The sequence below is a fragment of the Pelobates fuscus genome, chromosome 5 (genome assembly GCF_036172605.1).
Source record: "Pelobates fuscus isolate aPelFus1 chromosome 5, aPelFus1.pri, whole genome shotgun sequence".
Taxonomy (NCBI): Eukaryota; Metazoa; Chordata; class Amphibia; order Anura; family Pelobatidae; genus Pelobates; species Pelobates fuscus.
This window is the reverse complement of record NC_086321.1, coordinates 280,721,217-280,738,200: the sequence shown is the minus strand read 5'-3', so window position 1 is coordinate 280,738,200 and position 16,984 is coordinate 280,721,217. Positions and strand designations below refer to the sequence as shown.

Sequence of the window (16,984 nt, the reverse complement as noted above, 5' to 3'; positions counted from 1 at the left end):
CCATTGTGCAGAGTTATAGAAAGAGAGAGAGATAGAGAAAAATAAGACCCAAATACCTGTCTACCACAACAAAACATGTCTGAGTGATGTTAAATATTCCTGTGCATTTAAAGTTAGTATTTACAAAGTAATAAAACCATGTGCAAACACAAGCAGGTTTGTATTAGTAGTCGTGGGACAATGCTTTAATGTGAGCATTACATTCACAATTTACCCTTTCTTCTAGCTCATTACATTCAAATCTCAGTTTATCTCGCTCTTCTTGAATAGCATACGCCTTCAATTGAATAAAAAGCAAAGCAAGAGAATAGTTAGGAGATAACCTGGAAATGTATCATCATCATCATCATTTTTATAATCATTTCATCCTAAAAGAGCATTTAACAAGACAGAAACCTTGCCGTACTGCCCATTGATAACTAAAGCCAATCTAAAGCAAGAGAAAATAAAATGTTTATACATGCTGTAGGGAAACATTACTAAAATACTCACCTTACATACCTCCTGATTTTGTTGATAAAGTCCGTCAGATTTCACGATGGAACCTAGTGCAGACCTACATGTAAGCAGTAATTATGTCTATACAAGGTAGCAAAAAATGCTGGTGGGCTTCACCCCAGTGGTAATTTGTATGGCTCAGCCCACATATGTTACATAGTTACATAGCTGAAAAGAGACTTGCGTCCATCAAGTTCAGCCTTCCTCACATATGTTGTTGCTGTTAATCCAAAAGAAGGCAAAAAACCCAGTCTGAAGCGCTTCCAATTTTGCCACAAACTAGGAAAAAATTCCTTCTTGACCCCAAAATAGCAGTCAGATGTCTCCTTGGATCAAGCAGCTATTACCCCACTAATTAGTTGACTCATACCCTTCACCAAACACTACCCTATACCATGCACTGTGTCCAGCCCTAAACCCCCACATGTTTTATGAATCATATTAAGACATCAAATCTTTAAATAAATTCATAGCATTATATAAACCTATATTTTAAGACACCTGCTTTATTAACCCTCTAGCCAGAGCATAAACCCTGAGTTTACAGCAATTAAACCTGCACCTGCACCGATTTAAAACCCTCCACTTACCCACAGCAATATCCCCACACTGTACAGTAGAATTAATGCACCATATTAAGAGTTAAAATGGGACTTTCACAGTTTATGTAACTGGCAGTGTTATTCCTGTCCTAATAATAAAGAGTACCTGAGGCCAGCAATGAAAGAGTGCTAAAACTTGGGTCCTTTTGCAGACCCTGACCCAGCCCAAGTCAACCTTCCCCTAACAATAGTTTATTTTCAGTGACTGACCATCATAACCTCTGTATACTGTGGCAGCCTGGAAAAAAGGGGGCAGGGGTGTCAGGAGCCGTAGGATTAACTTTGGAGTTAACCTGTTGGAAAAAGGTTTAATTCACTGAAGGTGGAGCAAAGACACTGCACCTATATCAACTTCAGTAAGCCAAAGCTATAGGGTGTAGAGCAGGGATAGGCAACCTTCGGCTCTACAGATGTTGTGGACTACATCCCCCATAATGCTCTTACACACATAATGCTGGCAAAGCATCATGGGAGGTGTAGTCCAAAACATCTGCAGAGCCGAAGGTTGCCTATCCCTGGTGTAGAGGGTACCTTTAACCCCTTAAGGACCAAACTTCTGGAATAAAAGGGAATCATGACATGTCACACATGTCATGTGTCCTTAAGGGGTTAAAGATATTATGAAATCAAGTTTTGTATGATACATACAACTGACCAAGAGTGCAAACTATTTTATCAGTAATACATAACATACACCAGCTTTTGATCATTAAATTGCTGTATTATTAAAGAAAAAACACTAACCTGCATATCTAATTCATGGCACCGCTGTGCAATTTCTTCTTTCGCTGATAAAGCATCATTTAACTCTTCAGTTGCCTTCTTTAACTACAGTTTTAAGCAAAACAAAAAAAATGAGTATCTTCAAAAGCATTTATGTTTGAAAGATTGAATAGAAAGGAAAAAAAAACAGCCAATGATCTGTTACAAACTAACGGAAAACCAGTTGTTGTTATTATAAACTAAAGGCTGGTTTTATATGTCTAACCTCTTAGCTGGTACGGCTGGTGTGATCGCTCTCAGCCAATTATTGAAACTCTGCACATAGAAATATGCACAGAATTGACACTAGCAATCCCTGAACTCTTGTTCACGGTTGACTAACGATGCAGCCATATTTGGAGTTAAACTCTATATGTGCAGCATTTTATAGTAAAAAAATGCACATAAATATGCTAGGCACCATGACTACTTGAAATCCCTCATGTGTCCATGATGCTCGGAGTAATCCTTTACTATTTTGCATGATTCATGCTTTACCAGATACCCATCAGATGTCTCCAAAACTTAAGCTCTGGTTAAGCCATTATATTAAGCCACCTATAGGATGACAAAGAATTAGGGACTTTGAAGTATATTAATTGATAGAGAGCTACTTATTGAAGACAGATAAAAGATCATAATTAAAAAAGGTACACTACAGACTATAGCGTACTGATATAGTGATGGTGGTTATCTAGGCAGCCAAGTCCTTCCTACTCTGATGCAGCTGAGTTAATGTTTTAAATTAACGATACAAATATGGACAAGAATGCTATGTTGCAAGTGCTGGAGGCAAATGTGGACAGATTTGTACAGATAATACAGAAACCAGGCTTTAGCATTCTGGTGAGTTCATGGAAAACCTAGAAAATGTATTGAAAAAGACTGAGAATTTCACACACTAACTCCATAAACCATAAGCACTGCAATATCCAGCATGGATTATGGTACTTGGAGTAGATAAATCAAGCCCAACGAATACACCATGCACTGCTTTGTCTTAAATATAAAATAACTGTTACCTGGCGATCAAGCTCAGCGTATGCATCGGTTCCAATAGAGACAGGCGTTTCTTTACTCATCAACTGTAAGAAGAAAATATTACAATAAAAGGGGGGGACAAATTAAAAATGTCTCAATTTTCAAAGAGCTTTCCATGAGTGTAGATTAACTAATGTTATGTTAACATACAAGTGACTCAAAAGCTTACAGCAACACAGCCACTACAGTAAGCAGGGGAGTTATGGTGCTTTAAGTGCTACTTTGAATAAGTACCAGCAACAATGTACAATTTTAACAAAATAATTTTATTATTAAATACTTTTTAAAGGGATACTAGAGTCACCAAAACAACATCAGATTAATGAATAAAGCAGTTTGGGTGCACAGATCATGCTCCTGCAGTCTCACTGCTCAATATTCTGTCACTCAGGAATTACATCACTTTGTTAATGCAGACCCAACCAAAATGTCCTGTAAAGAGAGATCTAATGTTTATACTTCCTTTATAGCAAATTCTGTTTAATTTAGAATTTCTTATCTCGTACTCTTTTAGTAGCCTTCAAGATCATGCAAGATCCTCCTGTGTGTGATTAAAGTTTAATTTATACAGCAGAATATAAAAATTACTAAAGCAAGTTAACAACTGATTGAAAATAAAACCAATTTTTCCACATAGGCTGTATGAGCCAGATGCAGAGGAGTTGAGGCAAGCATTGCATAAACAGAAACTAAAATGACTTAAAGGACCACTCTAGGCACCCAGACCACTTCAGCTTAATGAAGTGGTTTGGGTGCCAGGTCCCTCTAGGATTAACCCTTTTTTTTTTATAAACATAGAAGTTTCAGAGAAACTGCTATGTTTATAATGAGGGTTAATCCAGCCTCCAAATCCTCTAGTGGCTGTCTCACTGACAGCCGCTAGAGGCGCTTGCGTGATTCTCACTGTGAAAATCACAGTGAGAGCACGCAAGCGTCCATAGGAAAGCATTGTAAATGCTTTCCTATGAGACCGGCTGAATGCGCGCGCAGCTCTTGCCGCGCATGCGCATTCAGCCGAAAGGGAGGATCGGAGGCAGAGAGGAGGAGGAGAGCTCCCCACCCGGCGTTGGAATAAAGGTAAGTTTTAACCCTTTCCTCATCCCAGAGCCCGGCGGGAGGGGGTCCCTGAGGGTGGGGGCACCCTCAGGGCACTATAGTGCCAGGAAAACAAGTATGTTTTCCTGGCACTTTAGGGGTCCTTTAACGCCTAAATGACAGTGAATTAAGCAGCAAGACTGCAGGTGCATGATCTATACACCAAAACAGCTTTGTTAAGCTAAAGTTATTGTGAAGCCTATAATGTCCTTTTAACATTTCATGCTTTGGCATGATCTTCACATGATATTACATTTGTTCCGCTGAAGCCTTAAAGTGTACCAGTCATTGTACACACAAATTAGAATTAAGAATAGAAAATGTAATCTTTATTATGCAAGCAAATGAACAAACTTTATTTAACAGGTTACTCCAACCACCATTATGATTTTAGTGATTTGAAGTGGTCATGGTGGTAGGAGTCTGGATGTGCAGTATTTCAGCTTGAGTGAATCCAACATACCTCCTGAATGGCAGTCATCACCATGTGTTGTACAGCCTCCTCCATCATCATGATTGTTTGGATGTACTCTACAAATTAAGATAGAATATCATCATTTCAGTACATTCGAGTTAAGTAATTATATTGATAATAGCTCTATCCCAGGGAATAGCAAGTACATTTACAAATCATGGGATGGTAATTTTATGTCTAAAGTAATAGACAGTCATTGTCGTGTAAATAAAAAAAAAATGTATTAGAGGAGACCCTTGCATTGCAATACTTCAGACAGATTCAAAAGTATCTGTGCTACATGGCAATACAATCTTCATCACATCCAGGAGAGAGAGAAAAATAAATAATACTGTAACTCCTGTAATGAGTTACACGTTACATACAATTAGTATACAGTACTCAGAGGGAATCCCAAGATATTTTAGGGAATACAAAATTATTTAACTGCCATCGGAAGTTAAACATCACAACCATATCTATAAAGTACAAAAACAAACTAAGTGTTACTCTGGGGCAAAGTCCTAAATGTTGAGAGACATTTTATTGGTTCCCATGGTAATTACTGTTTACTTAGCACTTTGCCACTGAATAACACCCATTCACCCTGATAAATAGGACTTTACGTCTGTGTGTAATATCTCTGCCACTGCTATATGGGATGTTCAGAATGATACAGCAGCTTTATCATAAGTCTTGGAGGATGCATGAGAGCCAGCCTTCTCTGTTATTTTTTTATTATTAATTTAAGATTTTACAGTTTTCCAATATGAGAACATAGTATAAGAATACAGTAAAAAATACTCTAGTGTTGTTCCACAGTAATGGGCTGTTGGGCACCTGGTCTCCTCTGCAAAAGGCTTACAACATCAGGCTTCTGCAGTGCAGCAGAACAAAAAAACCAAATAATAGAAATATGCACAGAATTAACATTAACCAGCCATGCTGCTTGTATTAAGCTTCAAAGCAGCAGTCAAAGACCAATAAAGTCAAGGCACTCAACAGAGGTTCAGGATATATATGCCAATGTTGGTCTAGGTGAGAAATTATCCAACCCATGTGTCGAGAATGAATTTGTCTGCCTCTTTGTGGTATCAATTATATTAACAGAACAGGCAGAAGTAAACAACGTGCTAAGTTGTAATTTTGCAAACAGGACTATCATAAACTAAAAAGGTTCCAAGTAAAGTGTATACAGATCGTAGCTTGTTAATATAAATGAATACATTAAACTATATTTATATATATTAAAGGACCATTATAGGCACCCAGACCACTTCAGCTTAATGAAGTGGTCTGGGTGCCTGGTCCAGCTAGGTTTAACCCTTTTTTTCTATAAACATAGCAGTTTCAGAGAAACTGCTATGTTTATATTAGGGTTAATCCAGCCTCTAGTGGCTGTCTCATAGACAGCCGCTAGAGGCGCTTCCGCGCTTCTCACTGTGATTTTCACAGTGAGAAGATACCAGCGTCCATAGGAAAGCATTGTGAATGCTTTCCTATGAGACTGGCTGAATGCGCATTCAGCCAAGGAGGCGGAGAGGAGGAGGAGAGTCCCCCGCCCGGGGCTGGAGAAAGAGGTAAGTTTAACCCCTTCCACCCCCTAGAGCCCGGCAGGAGGGGGACCCTGAGGGTGGGGGCACCCTCAGGGCACTATAGTGCCAGGAAAACGAGTATGTTTTCCTGGCACTATAGCGGTCCTTTAAATGTAAAAAAGAAAATTGCTGCAGCAGAGTAAATCTGTATGAATCAAAAGCTTCTGATTTAAAAGATAAATGTTAATGGTCTGCAATAGGCCATGATGCCAGATTAGCTGTGCAGTGTGGAGAGGCACTATGAGTTACCTTGCTTTTGTTCACATTTTACAGCACAGCCAAGAATAAGTTGCAACATTCTGCCAAGTTCAGATGCGTCTGCGTGCTCTCCAACCAAATTAACATCCGGAAGTGTAAAGTCATTTATCTGATGTCCCAGAATCTGAAAACAATGCAAAGCAAAACTGCAGGTTATGAAAACAAGAACTAATGTGTCACATGATTTATTATGAATACACTAATTTGAACACGTTGATATGCCAAGGAGTGTGCAGTGCAACTATTCGTTATATTTTGCACATTAATTCAGAAACTGAGCAGCTAAACTAGAATAAAAATTTAAATGAGCCACAATGCTTCAAAATGGAATTAGGAAAGAAAAAGGCTTGTACTAAATAGGTCCATTTCAAATACAGAGCTCCAGTTTAAAAAAAAAAAAAAATATTACCCACACACACTTGTTTCTTAAAAGGTTACTCCAAGTATTCTGACTACTTCAGTTATTTGAGATGATAAAGGTGCTTGGAGTCTACATGTACAGCATTTCTGTAGGAAACACTGCACATATAGATACACATGATGAAACTGCTAGTTGTGTATCTCCACCTCCATTAGCATTATTAGCAGCGGGCTGAGGTTGTTATGGTGTTTGAACGGTTTCTTTAAAGGGGGCCTCCATGCTTCAATCATAGTGGATTGCTTGCTGCAGTTAACGTTAAAGTGTCAGGATTCTGGATTAAAACAACATTACATAACTTTTGACTCGCTATTGAGCTGTGCAAAAAGGGGACTAGTTCACTTCATTTAATAAAATAAATGAATAAAATCAACAGCACCCCAAGCTGTAAATCAGACAAGTCATGTTACTTCCTGGTTTGCTTAGTTCAAAGGTGCAAAAAAAAAAAAAAAATAAGACAGGCAATTGCTTAGAGCACCTGCCTTGCAAAGACTTTTAATTGAGCTGCATTGGGATGTTTAATTGGACAGGCACAGAAGGTCTACAGCTTTTTGTGAGAACAAATCTCTAGGAGCCGCATTTGATTATGAACCAAGTCTGACTCGGTTCTTAACACGGAAGTGCCTTTAGCGGCTGTCTGGAAGAATACAAGCCTAGCGCACTCAGACCAATTCATTCAAATTAAGTGGTCTGGGTGCTTTTAGTGGTACTTTAAAGGAACACTATAGTATCTGGAATATAATTGTGTATTCCTGGCCCTATAGCTCTAAGATCTATAGTTTTCGGTCGCCTCACCTTTTTCCAGCGCTGCGCTGGTCTCATTGTGGCTGGCTCTGTCCCTTTGGCTGAGATCAGCAATCATTATGAACTCCAATTCTTGGCCATAGGAAAGCAGTCAGAGGCCATCGCGCATGTGTGGCAAAACGCTGTGCTGCGCCAATCAGCATAGCCTTAGACAGATGCGTTTAATTAACATGGAGACGCTGAAAGGCAGTACTGTACTGACCCAGGAAGCCCCTCAAGTGGTTGCCTGAATGACTCCAACTGGAGGTGTTCCTATGCAGTAATGTAAACACTGTCTTTCAATTAAAAAGCCTGCAGGGACATACTATACATACCAGAACAATTACATTAAGCTGTAGTTGTTCTGGTGAGTGTAGTGTCCCTTTAAAGACAGAGATAAATAAAATAAATAATAAAATAAATAAAAAATACAATCTATGGGGAGTATGTTTCAATTTACATTTTGAAATGAAAACCTTTGATGATCTTTCAAATAAATTACCTCATGATTGTAATCCAAGATGCCTTTTAAAATCTTCTTCAGGTTACTGATCTACAAAAAGAAAAAAAAAAAAAAAAAAAAAAATGATGATTATGTACCATTTAATAAGATTATGTTAAATGCTTTTTTTTTTTTTTTTTTTTTTTGCAGTTCAAGTAGTGCTGCCTATGGTAGTAGTTTGCTACATTTTTACAAATTGAAGAATGGAAGAGATCTAGGCTCTGATAAATTGTTTCTAAAATGCACGTCACAGAATGTTAACATTTAGCCATCAAACAAAATCCCAGAAAGAAAGAAAAAATGGAAACATCCATCAGATAGAAAAATGTGTTCCCTATTGTCCTTGATCTATCTTTTGGGACAACTCTCTAGGTTTAGCTATAAACCTTGTGTTAAAGTTCTGGCTCAAGGGGGCGGAGCTTGACCACCAGCCTGAACAGACGCCATGCTTGCAGGCTCCTCCGAGCAACCTTACTAAAACGAGAATATCCCGAAAAGTAAAGCCCATCCAGCTCTCAAAAGCCAACAGGCACACTCCATAACGCCTTCTGAGGCGATAGATGCCTTTCTTTCTTCCATCGCACCAGCCTAGACGGAGGCGGAAAATCGGGGCCTACCCCGCGTTGACGCTCCCGAGCCTGGAGGCGCTCCTCTCCCAACAAGTAAGGGACGACTATCCCCAGACCTCACCGGGCACCCAGGCCCAAATGCCAGCAATGGGCCGTCGCTCGCAGAAAGCGGCGACTGACAGCAGAGACATCGGGACAATGTTACAGAGGCCCACGCAGCCCAAACCCGTGCTCGCGGCAACCCCGCAGCCCGACTCCCGCACTTACCCAACTGAGCAGATGGGGCCCGAACGCCCGCTGGCCGCACAGCCGACGACACCTGCGGCCCACACCGACTCCACACCGACGACCAGACACGACCTGAAGGTCTTACTGGCTGACTTCCACAAGATCCTGGCAACGGAACTCGCCCCTATCAAACAGGATATGAAAGCCATTGCAGACCGAGTACAGGCCTCCGAGAGAGACATTTCGGACATACAATCGCACGTGTCAGAGCTCCAAAACTCGGTCCAACAAGTTTGGTCACAACAACGAGCAATGTCTGCACAGTTGACGGCTATGGAGGACCGCCACCGCCGCACCAATATAAAAATAAGGGGGGTCCCAATGACAATCTCCGCAGACGAACTCCCACATTATGTCAGGCGCCTACTAGCCTCTATCCTGCCACATGCAGTGGCAAAAAAGCTGTCAATTGAGGGGATATACCGCCTACCTGGGTCAGCAAGTGCAGCCACCAAAATGCCAAAAGACGTCATCCTTAGATGCCTCACTACACAGGACAAAATACAGATAATGGCAGCAGTCAAAGGCAAAACGCCGATAAACTTCGAAGAGGCCGCCCTGACATTCTATCAGGACTTAACAAAAGCAACCCTCCTGTGGCGAAAAACTTTCCAACCAGTGACAACCCAGCTCCGAACAGCAAACCTAAGCTACAGGTGGGGAGCAAACGGTTCCCTGACGGTGACCCGAAACGGAAGCCTGCACACACTCACCTCGATTGAAGAAGCTGCACCATTCCTGACAGCGTTGGACCTGGCACCCTTGGCGGTCAGTGAACCCCAGAGAACCCCCACTGCCGCGACCACTAGGAACCCAGAACGCATAGCATCATTCGTCCCGAGGTCCGAGAGCACACACGAGACGGAAACAGGAACAAGCACAAGAAGCGACCCGACATAGGGCTCTGGAGAACCGGACAGGGACTTACTTACCCAACACAACAGTCCCAAGTCCTCCCATGACACCACTTGGTCAGGACTCAAGGCTCAGAACAATAGGTTCAGTTATTATGTGTTAACTTACACTTCAGTGCTTCCCTCCCCTTTACTTTATTTCACCCACCAAGATTGCTCAATAAGGAAGAGCTAGCTAGCAACATGGCGCACAGCCCAGGGTCAGGGACACCACCATGACACTAACCCTCCCTGCAACAGGGAACGACCACACCCACCACACATAACCCCATGGGCGACCCCAGAACCCAGCGCACACGCCGACCCCCGCCACTCCCTTGGTTAGGAGTGAACATACACAGCGCATAGACCCAGCCACGGCACATCATACGCACCCTCTCAGCCAACATAACAGCCATATTCTACCAAAGCCCGCACTGCTACATGCGCTTATCGCTGCCTCACCTTGCAAACGTACACAGGCACACATGCCAAATATCCAGCTTAACACCCCTCCACCGGCACTCTAAACAAGCTGAGAAATCACCCTTAGGTTAGCGTAGGAACTCCGTACGCCCGCTCCACACAAGCTACCTAGACTTACACAACCTTGTAAAACTAAAAAAAAAGTGCACGAACCAAACGCTAACCATCTAAACTCATACAGCATGTTATATACCTAATGTTTACCACTGTATTATGTACACTGTGCACTGAAAAATAAAGAATTAAAAAAAAAAAAAAAAAAAAAAAAAAAAAGTTCTGGCTCAAAGGCAGCCAAGAAAAAGATTATGGTTAGTCTGCATGAATCTTCAACAATATATTAATGGCATACAAAGTGTCTGCTACTACATTTGTGGCATATTGCACAATACACCAAGAAAATATTTGTATTTGTTCATGTACTCTGACATTGCCATGTTCCAGGATCATTCTATATAAGGCAAAGAGAGAATTAATTGTGTTCTTAGTTTTGCTTAGAAAAAAAAAATAAAAAATTTGGGGGGGGGGGGGGGGAGCATAATTGAAATATAAATTGCCATCTTTTTGATTACATGCCAATTAAGAATAAACAAAATCCTGATCACTTACATAGAGAACACAGTTGGTGGTCAGACTGTAGACCGCTATCCAGGTTCTCAAGGTAACTAAATAGTTACATATCAAACAACTATTGCTCTAAAGCATGGTTCGTCAACCTGGTCCCTACCGCCCAGTGGGCGTTTCAGGATTCCAGGTGGGCGGTAGGGATTTCCAGGTTGATCGGGCGGGTGCAAGCCGGCGGTACCCGTGCGACTGGGTACCGCTGTGACCATTTGCGGCTCCGGCCCGCCCGGTAAACCGCCGGGGCCGCCTTCCAAAGTGTCCATCGGGTGGCCCATGCTGTCAGGGCCACCCGATGGATGCGGATTGTAAGGGGGCCCGGTCAGCGCTGGGCGCTTTAACAGCGCGACCGGGCCCCCTGTGATGACATCAGAGCTGGGAGGAAGTGATTCCCCGGTCACTCCTCCCAGCTAAAACTGAGAGCCGCGCGGGAGGATCACCAGGGAGTCAGTGTGAGAACTCTGACTCCCATCCACCTGAGCTAAAACTGAGAGCCGCGCGGGAGGATCACCAGGGAGTCAGAGTGGGAACTCTGACTCCCATCCACCTGAGCCACCACTGGACCCCAGGGAAAGTCACCCTCCTGCACCTTAAAGGTAGGAAACAGGAGGGTGACTTAAATATAATGTGTGTGTGTGTGTCTGTATGTGTCTTTGTATGTATGTCTTGTGTATGTGTCTGTCTGTGTATATGTGTGTGTGTGTGTGTGTGTCTGTATGTGTCTTTGTATGTATGTCTTGTGTGTGTGTATGTGTCTGTCTGTGTATATATGTGTGTGTGTGTGTCTCTGTATGTATGTGTGTCTTGTCTTTGTATGTATGTCTTGTGTATGTGTCTGTCTGTGTATATGTGTGTGTGTGTGTGTGTGTCTGTATGTGTCTTTGTATGTATGTCTAGTGTGTGTGTATGTGTCTGTCTGTGTATATATGTGTGTGTGTGTGTGTCTGTATGTATGTGTGTCTTGTCTTTGTATGTATGTGTCATTGTATGTGTGTCTTGTGTCTGCATGTGTGTGTGCATGTCTGTGTGTCTGTTTGTATGTATGTGTCTTGTGTGTATGTGTGCCTGTCTGTGTCTTTGTGTGTGTCTGTATGTATGTCTTGTGTGTGTCGTATGTGTGTCTGTATGTGTCTTGTGTGTGTGTATGTGTCTGTCTGTATGTGTGTATGTGTCTGTCTGCATGTATGTGTGTCTTGTCTTTGTATGTATGTGTCATTGTTTGTGTGTCTGCATGTGTGTGTGTCTATGTATGTCTTATGTGTGTGTGCATGTCTGTCTGTATGTGTGCCTGTCTGTTTGTATGTGTGCCTGTCTGTTTGTATGTGTGCCTGTCTGTTTGTATGTGTGCCTGTCTGTTTGTATGTGTGCCTGTCTGTTTGTATGTGTGCCTGTCTGTTTGTATGTGTGCCTGTCTGTTTGTATGTGTGCCTGTCTGTTTGTATGTGTGCCTGTCTGTTTGTATGTATATGCTGCGAGACTAAATATTTGATATCTGGTTCGATTTTCGTAAGGAACAAACAAAGGTCTCTTTCAGTGATATTCAGACGACTTCTCTGTTTGCGCATAATAGGATTTCTCATTTGTGCGTCAGCTCATCTCCTCTCCCTCCTCAATTCCCCTCCCCACCTTTTTTCCCCCTTTTTTCTATTTTTTAACCATCCTTAAAGCAATGCCCAGTAGGAAGGCTGAGCTAGGTAGCCCACTTACTATAGTCCACTATAACATACAGACACATACACAGGACACACACACACACACAGGACACACACACACAGGACACACACACACACACACAGGACACACACACACAGGACACACACACACAGGACACACATACAAAGACATAGACAGGGACACATATGTGTGTGTGTGTGTATGTGTGCCTGTCTGTGTCTTTGTATGTGTGCCTGTCTGTGTCTTTGTGTGTGTGTCCTGTGTGTGTGTCCTGTGTGTGTGTCTGTATGTTATAGTGGACTATAGTAAGTGGGCTACCTAGCTCAGCCTTCCTACTGGGCATTGCTATAAGGACGGTTAAAAAATAGAAAAAAAGGGGAATAAAAGGTGGGGAGGGGAATTGAGGAGGGAGAGGAGATGAGCTGACGCACAAATGAGAAATCCTATTATGCGCAAACAGAGAAGTCGTCTGAATATCACTGAAAGAGACCTTTGTTTGTTCCTTACGAAAATCGAACCAGATATCAAATATTTAGTCTCGCAGCATCAACCTCAAGGATCTCATTAATCACTAGTAAAGGTAATTTCAATTTACTTTATTGTTTTCTCATTAAACGTTAGAAAGTTAAAAACCTTATAAACCTGCATTAAGTAGAAATAAAAAGATAAATGTACGTACATTTATTTTTTTAAAAAACACCCCCCTTTCTTAAAAATATTCCGCATTTGCGCGAAAACTGGTGGGCGGTAAGGAAATTTTTTCAACCAAAAAGATGCATTAGTGGGCGGTAGGTAGAAAAAGGTTGACTACCACTGCTCTAAAGCAAGCATGTCAAACTCGCGGCCCATGGGCCGCATGCGGCCCACAAGGACCATCTTTGTTCCACAGTAGTGCATGCTTGGTGTTATAGCAGAGTAGGCACCTGCTTTCCCCATATTTCAGGTGCCTACTCCGCTAACATTTACCCGGCCGGGGAGGATGGCCGCGAGGGAGCTCAGTGTTCCAGCTCCTCACTGCTCCCTCGCGCACGCCGACTGAAGTGAAGCCGGGCGCCGGAATATGAAACTGTGCGCCGGAATTAGTGAAACTGTGCGCGGGTGCAGTGAGGAGCAGGAAGGACCCCTGGGAGATGCCCCCCATCGGCTCCTTAAGTTAAGAAGCAATAATGAAAAGTATGTGTGTGTAAGTGTGTGTGTCTGTGTGTGTGTTTCAGTGTGTGTATGTGTGTGTGTCTGTCAGTGAGTATGTATGTGTGTGTCTGTCAGTGAGTATGTATGTGTCTGTCTGTCAGTGAGTATGTATGTGTCTGTCTGTCAGTGAGTATGTGTGTGTCAGTGTGACTGTCTGTGTGTCTGTCTGTCAGCAAGTATGTGTGTGTGTGTCAGTGAGTAGGTGTGTGTCAGCAAGTATGTGCGTGTCTGTATGCGTGTCTGTCTGTCAGTGAGTGTGTGTGTGTGTGTCAGTGTGACTGTATGTGTGTCTGTCTGTCAGTGTGTGTGTGTGTCAGTGTGACTGTATGTGTGTCTGTCTGTGTGTGTGTCAGTGAGTGTGTGTGTGTCTGTCAGTGAGTGTGTGTGTGTGTGTGTGTGTGTGTGTGTGTGTGTGTGTCAGTGAGTGTGTGTGTTTGTGTGTGGCCCACATAAACTTGAACCTTGTTTATGTGGCCCATGCCACACTTTGAGTTTGACATGCTTGCTCTAAAGCAACTGATGTGAATTTAGTTCCCTCCGAAAAAACAACACTTACCTTAAGTCTCCAATTGTCTCCAACATCTGTTTTAATTCTATTTAACCAGTTTTCATCAAAGTATGCAGGATCGCTGAGATATATAAAAAAAAAAAAAAAAAAAAAAAACAATCATAAAATTACAGCAGTTAAATACATGTCAAACATTCTGTGTAGTCTGGGCATAGACAATCAATTTTAAGAATATACAATATACTGTATTGTGTGGCTGCTGTTTTTATTTTATTATATATTTTTGCATCGTTCACTAATGTAAACTTCCCCATTTTTTTATACAAAATTAATATTTTTTGTCAGCATTTTAACAAAACTATGCAGGTGTAGAGGAAAACAGTAGATGGTGAAATAAAGTGAATGGAGGGTTTTCTAAGAAATACGTATATAAAATTTGCATTGTTTTGGAGAGTGAATAAAATCACTACTGGTATAGTGTATTACATGTACTCATGTTGCAAACCACTTTGTAATTCCCAGGCCTATTGTGATATAAATTAAAACATTCTGTAGATAGCATTAATGAGCTCGGGGCTATAAAGATAAAATCACAAAGAAAATAACAGCATAAAGATAAATGAAATCCAAATAAGCATCAGTAGCGTCATGATGTCTTCAATGGTAGGTGTTAACTAAAAGGACTTATCGATCCCTTACAAGTCTCAGGTTGTAGCAGCCTCATATAGGTCCTGTGTAACTCTTCGTGGGATAAAGGGTGTTGCAGTAGATGGATCCCAGCGATGGAAAGAAGCCTCTGAAGCACCTTGCGGGGTAACCTGGAGTGCATCCTGTGTTAAGCGCAAAGTCCCCAAGACAGCAGATGCTTCATGAATGACCCGGACATGCAGCTGCACTCCCCCATAGGACATCAGGAGAATGAGGAAAAGACTCCATCTATAAGAATGATGTATGTTCTCAAGTGGTCGGTAAAGGGTTGAAGAGATCTTCACCAGGTTAGCATATCATTAGAAAGGCCAGCAAAGAAGGTAAGTTGCATAGATTCAAATGGAAGAGGTGATATCTCCTTGACAGAGGTAACAATTGTTCTCAAATTGTACCACAAGATCTCTGTGATCTTGGCTCCTTGTACCATGCTTTGGCTGGTACAAGGAGCCAAAAGAAGACTTCCAGATGTTTTCTGCTTGTCGAGGCGATAGTAAGGACTTGAAGAGGCATCTCAGGAAATATTGTAATTATGTGGCCACAACATCCTCTGTGATGCCCCAGATCTTAAGGCTTTAACTGTCACGTGCACCTTCACAAGTGGAAAAGTGGCGTTCATGCATATTTAGAGTATGCTGCATTGCCTGATGATTGCTCAAGACACGTGAGTCTTGGAGTCTACCTTGTAACGTCCTACACTGCAGTGAGCTGCCCCACTAGTTCCATGAGGTCTGTCCGGAGCGCAGCCATATTCGCCAATATTGTTTTCTGCAAATCGGCAGCAAATTTTTTTTAATACAGCCGTTGTTACTGACGAGGCATCCACAGTCTGTGGGAGACTAGTCATTTTCATCGGGAAAGATGCTGCTCATCCTCTGCTCCTCCCGGCAACTCCTCATAGCATTCCAAGCAATCCCCCATTTTGAAGGCTGTTGTAGGCCTGAGGGTGCCATGTGCTTGGTGGAATATAGGTCTGATATCACACCCCAGCCGGGACCTCTACATTCATGATTTCTTCGTCTTACGAGCCATGATATAATAGGCCAAGCAGATTGTCAATAATATTTCAAGTAATGGCTCTGTGATAAAGGCTGTAGTAGGACAATTTGGCTCAGAGCTCATGAAACACACATCCACCTAAAGCAAAGACTCCACCCCCGAAAAAGACACGTGACTCCTGTTTTACAGATAAACAGAGTAGATACATTTTATGGGACAGTGAAGATTTTTTGTAAACTCTGGTACAAGCCAATGTGATGTGATGTAAAACCATACTGGAAAAATATGGAAGATATATTCATAGTCCCAAAATTCCATTTGCAACATTCGGAAAGGTCTCAGCAACATTACAAAGTGAGTGAACTTGTGGAAATCAATCTTATTCTATGCTGGGATTCCGGCACCTTCTAACACTGTGTATTAATAGCATCAAAGATGGTCCCAAATATAACACAGAGTGCATGGTTGAGTGAACGGCAGTGTCACTTAATACACATACAGGGAGTGCAGAATTATTAGGCAAGTTGTATTTTTGAGGATTAATTTTATTATTGAACAACAACCATGTTCTCAATGAACCCAAAAAACTCATTAATATCAAAGCTGAATATTTTTGGAAGTAGTTTTTAGTTTGTTTTTAGTTTTAGCTATTTTAGGGGGATATCTGTGTGTGCAGGTGACTATTACTGTGCATAATTATTAGGCAACTTAACAAAAAACAAATATATACCCATTTCAATTATTTATTTTTACCAGTGAAACCAATATAACATCTCAACATTCACAAATATACATTTCTGACATTCAAAAACATAACAAAAACAAATCAGTGACCTATATAGCCACCTTTCTTTGCAAGGACACTCAAAAGCCTGCCATCCATGGATTCTGTCAGTGTTTTGATCTGTTCACCATCAACATTGCGTGCAGAAGCAACCACAGCCTCCCAGACACTGTTCAGAGAGGTGTACTGTTTTCCCTCCTTGTAAATCTCACATTTGATGATGGACCACAGGTTCTCAATGGGGTTCAGATCAGGTGAACA

General features: G+C 41.8%; 1 protein-coding gene across 1 annotated transcript in view; it reads right to left on the bottom strand.

Moving 5' to 3' along the window:
* HOOK3 (hook microtubule tethering protein 3) overlaps positions 1-16,984 on the bottom strand; it is an 82,446-nt gene that overhangs the window by 35,776 nt on the left and 29,686 nt on the right. The window contains exons 3-9 of the mRNA XM_063455352.1: positions 14,284-14,356; positions 8,009-8,059; positions 6,297-6,429; positions 4,462-4,529; positions 2,885-2,947; positions 1,845-1,928; positions 215-277 (exon numbers count right to left, since the gene is read on the bottom strand). Of these exons, the coding sequence (XP_063311422.1) occupies positions 215-277; positions 1,845-1,928; positions 2,885-2,947; positions 4,462-4,529; positions 6,297-6,429; positions 8,009-8,059; positions 14,284-14,356 (535 nt within the window). The remainder of the gene's footprint in view (positions 1-214; positions 278-1,844; positions 1,929-2,884; positions 2,948-4,461; positions 4,530-6,296; positions 6,430-8,008; positions 8,060-14,283; positions 14,357-16,984) is intronic.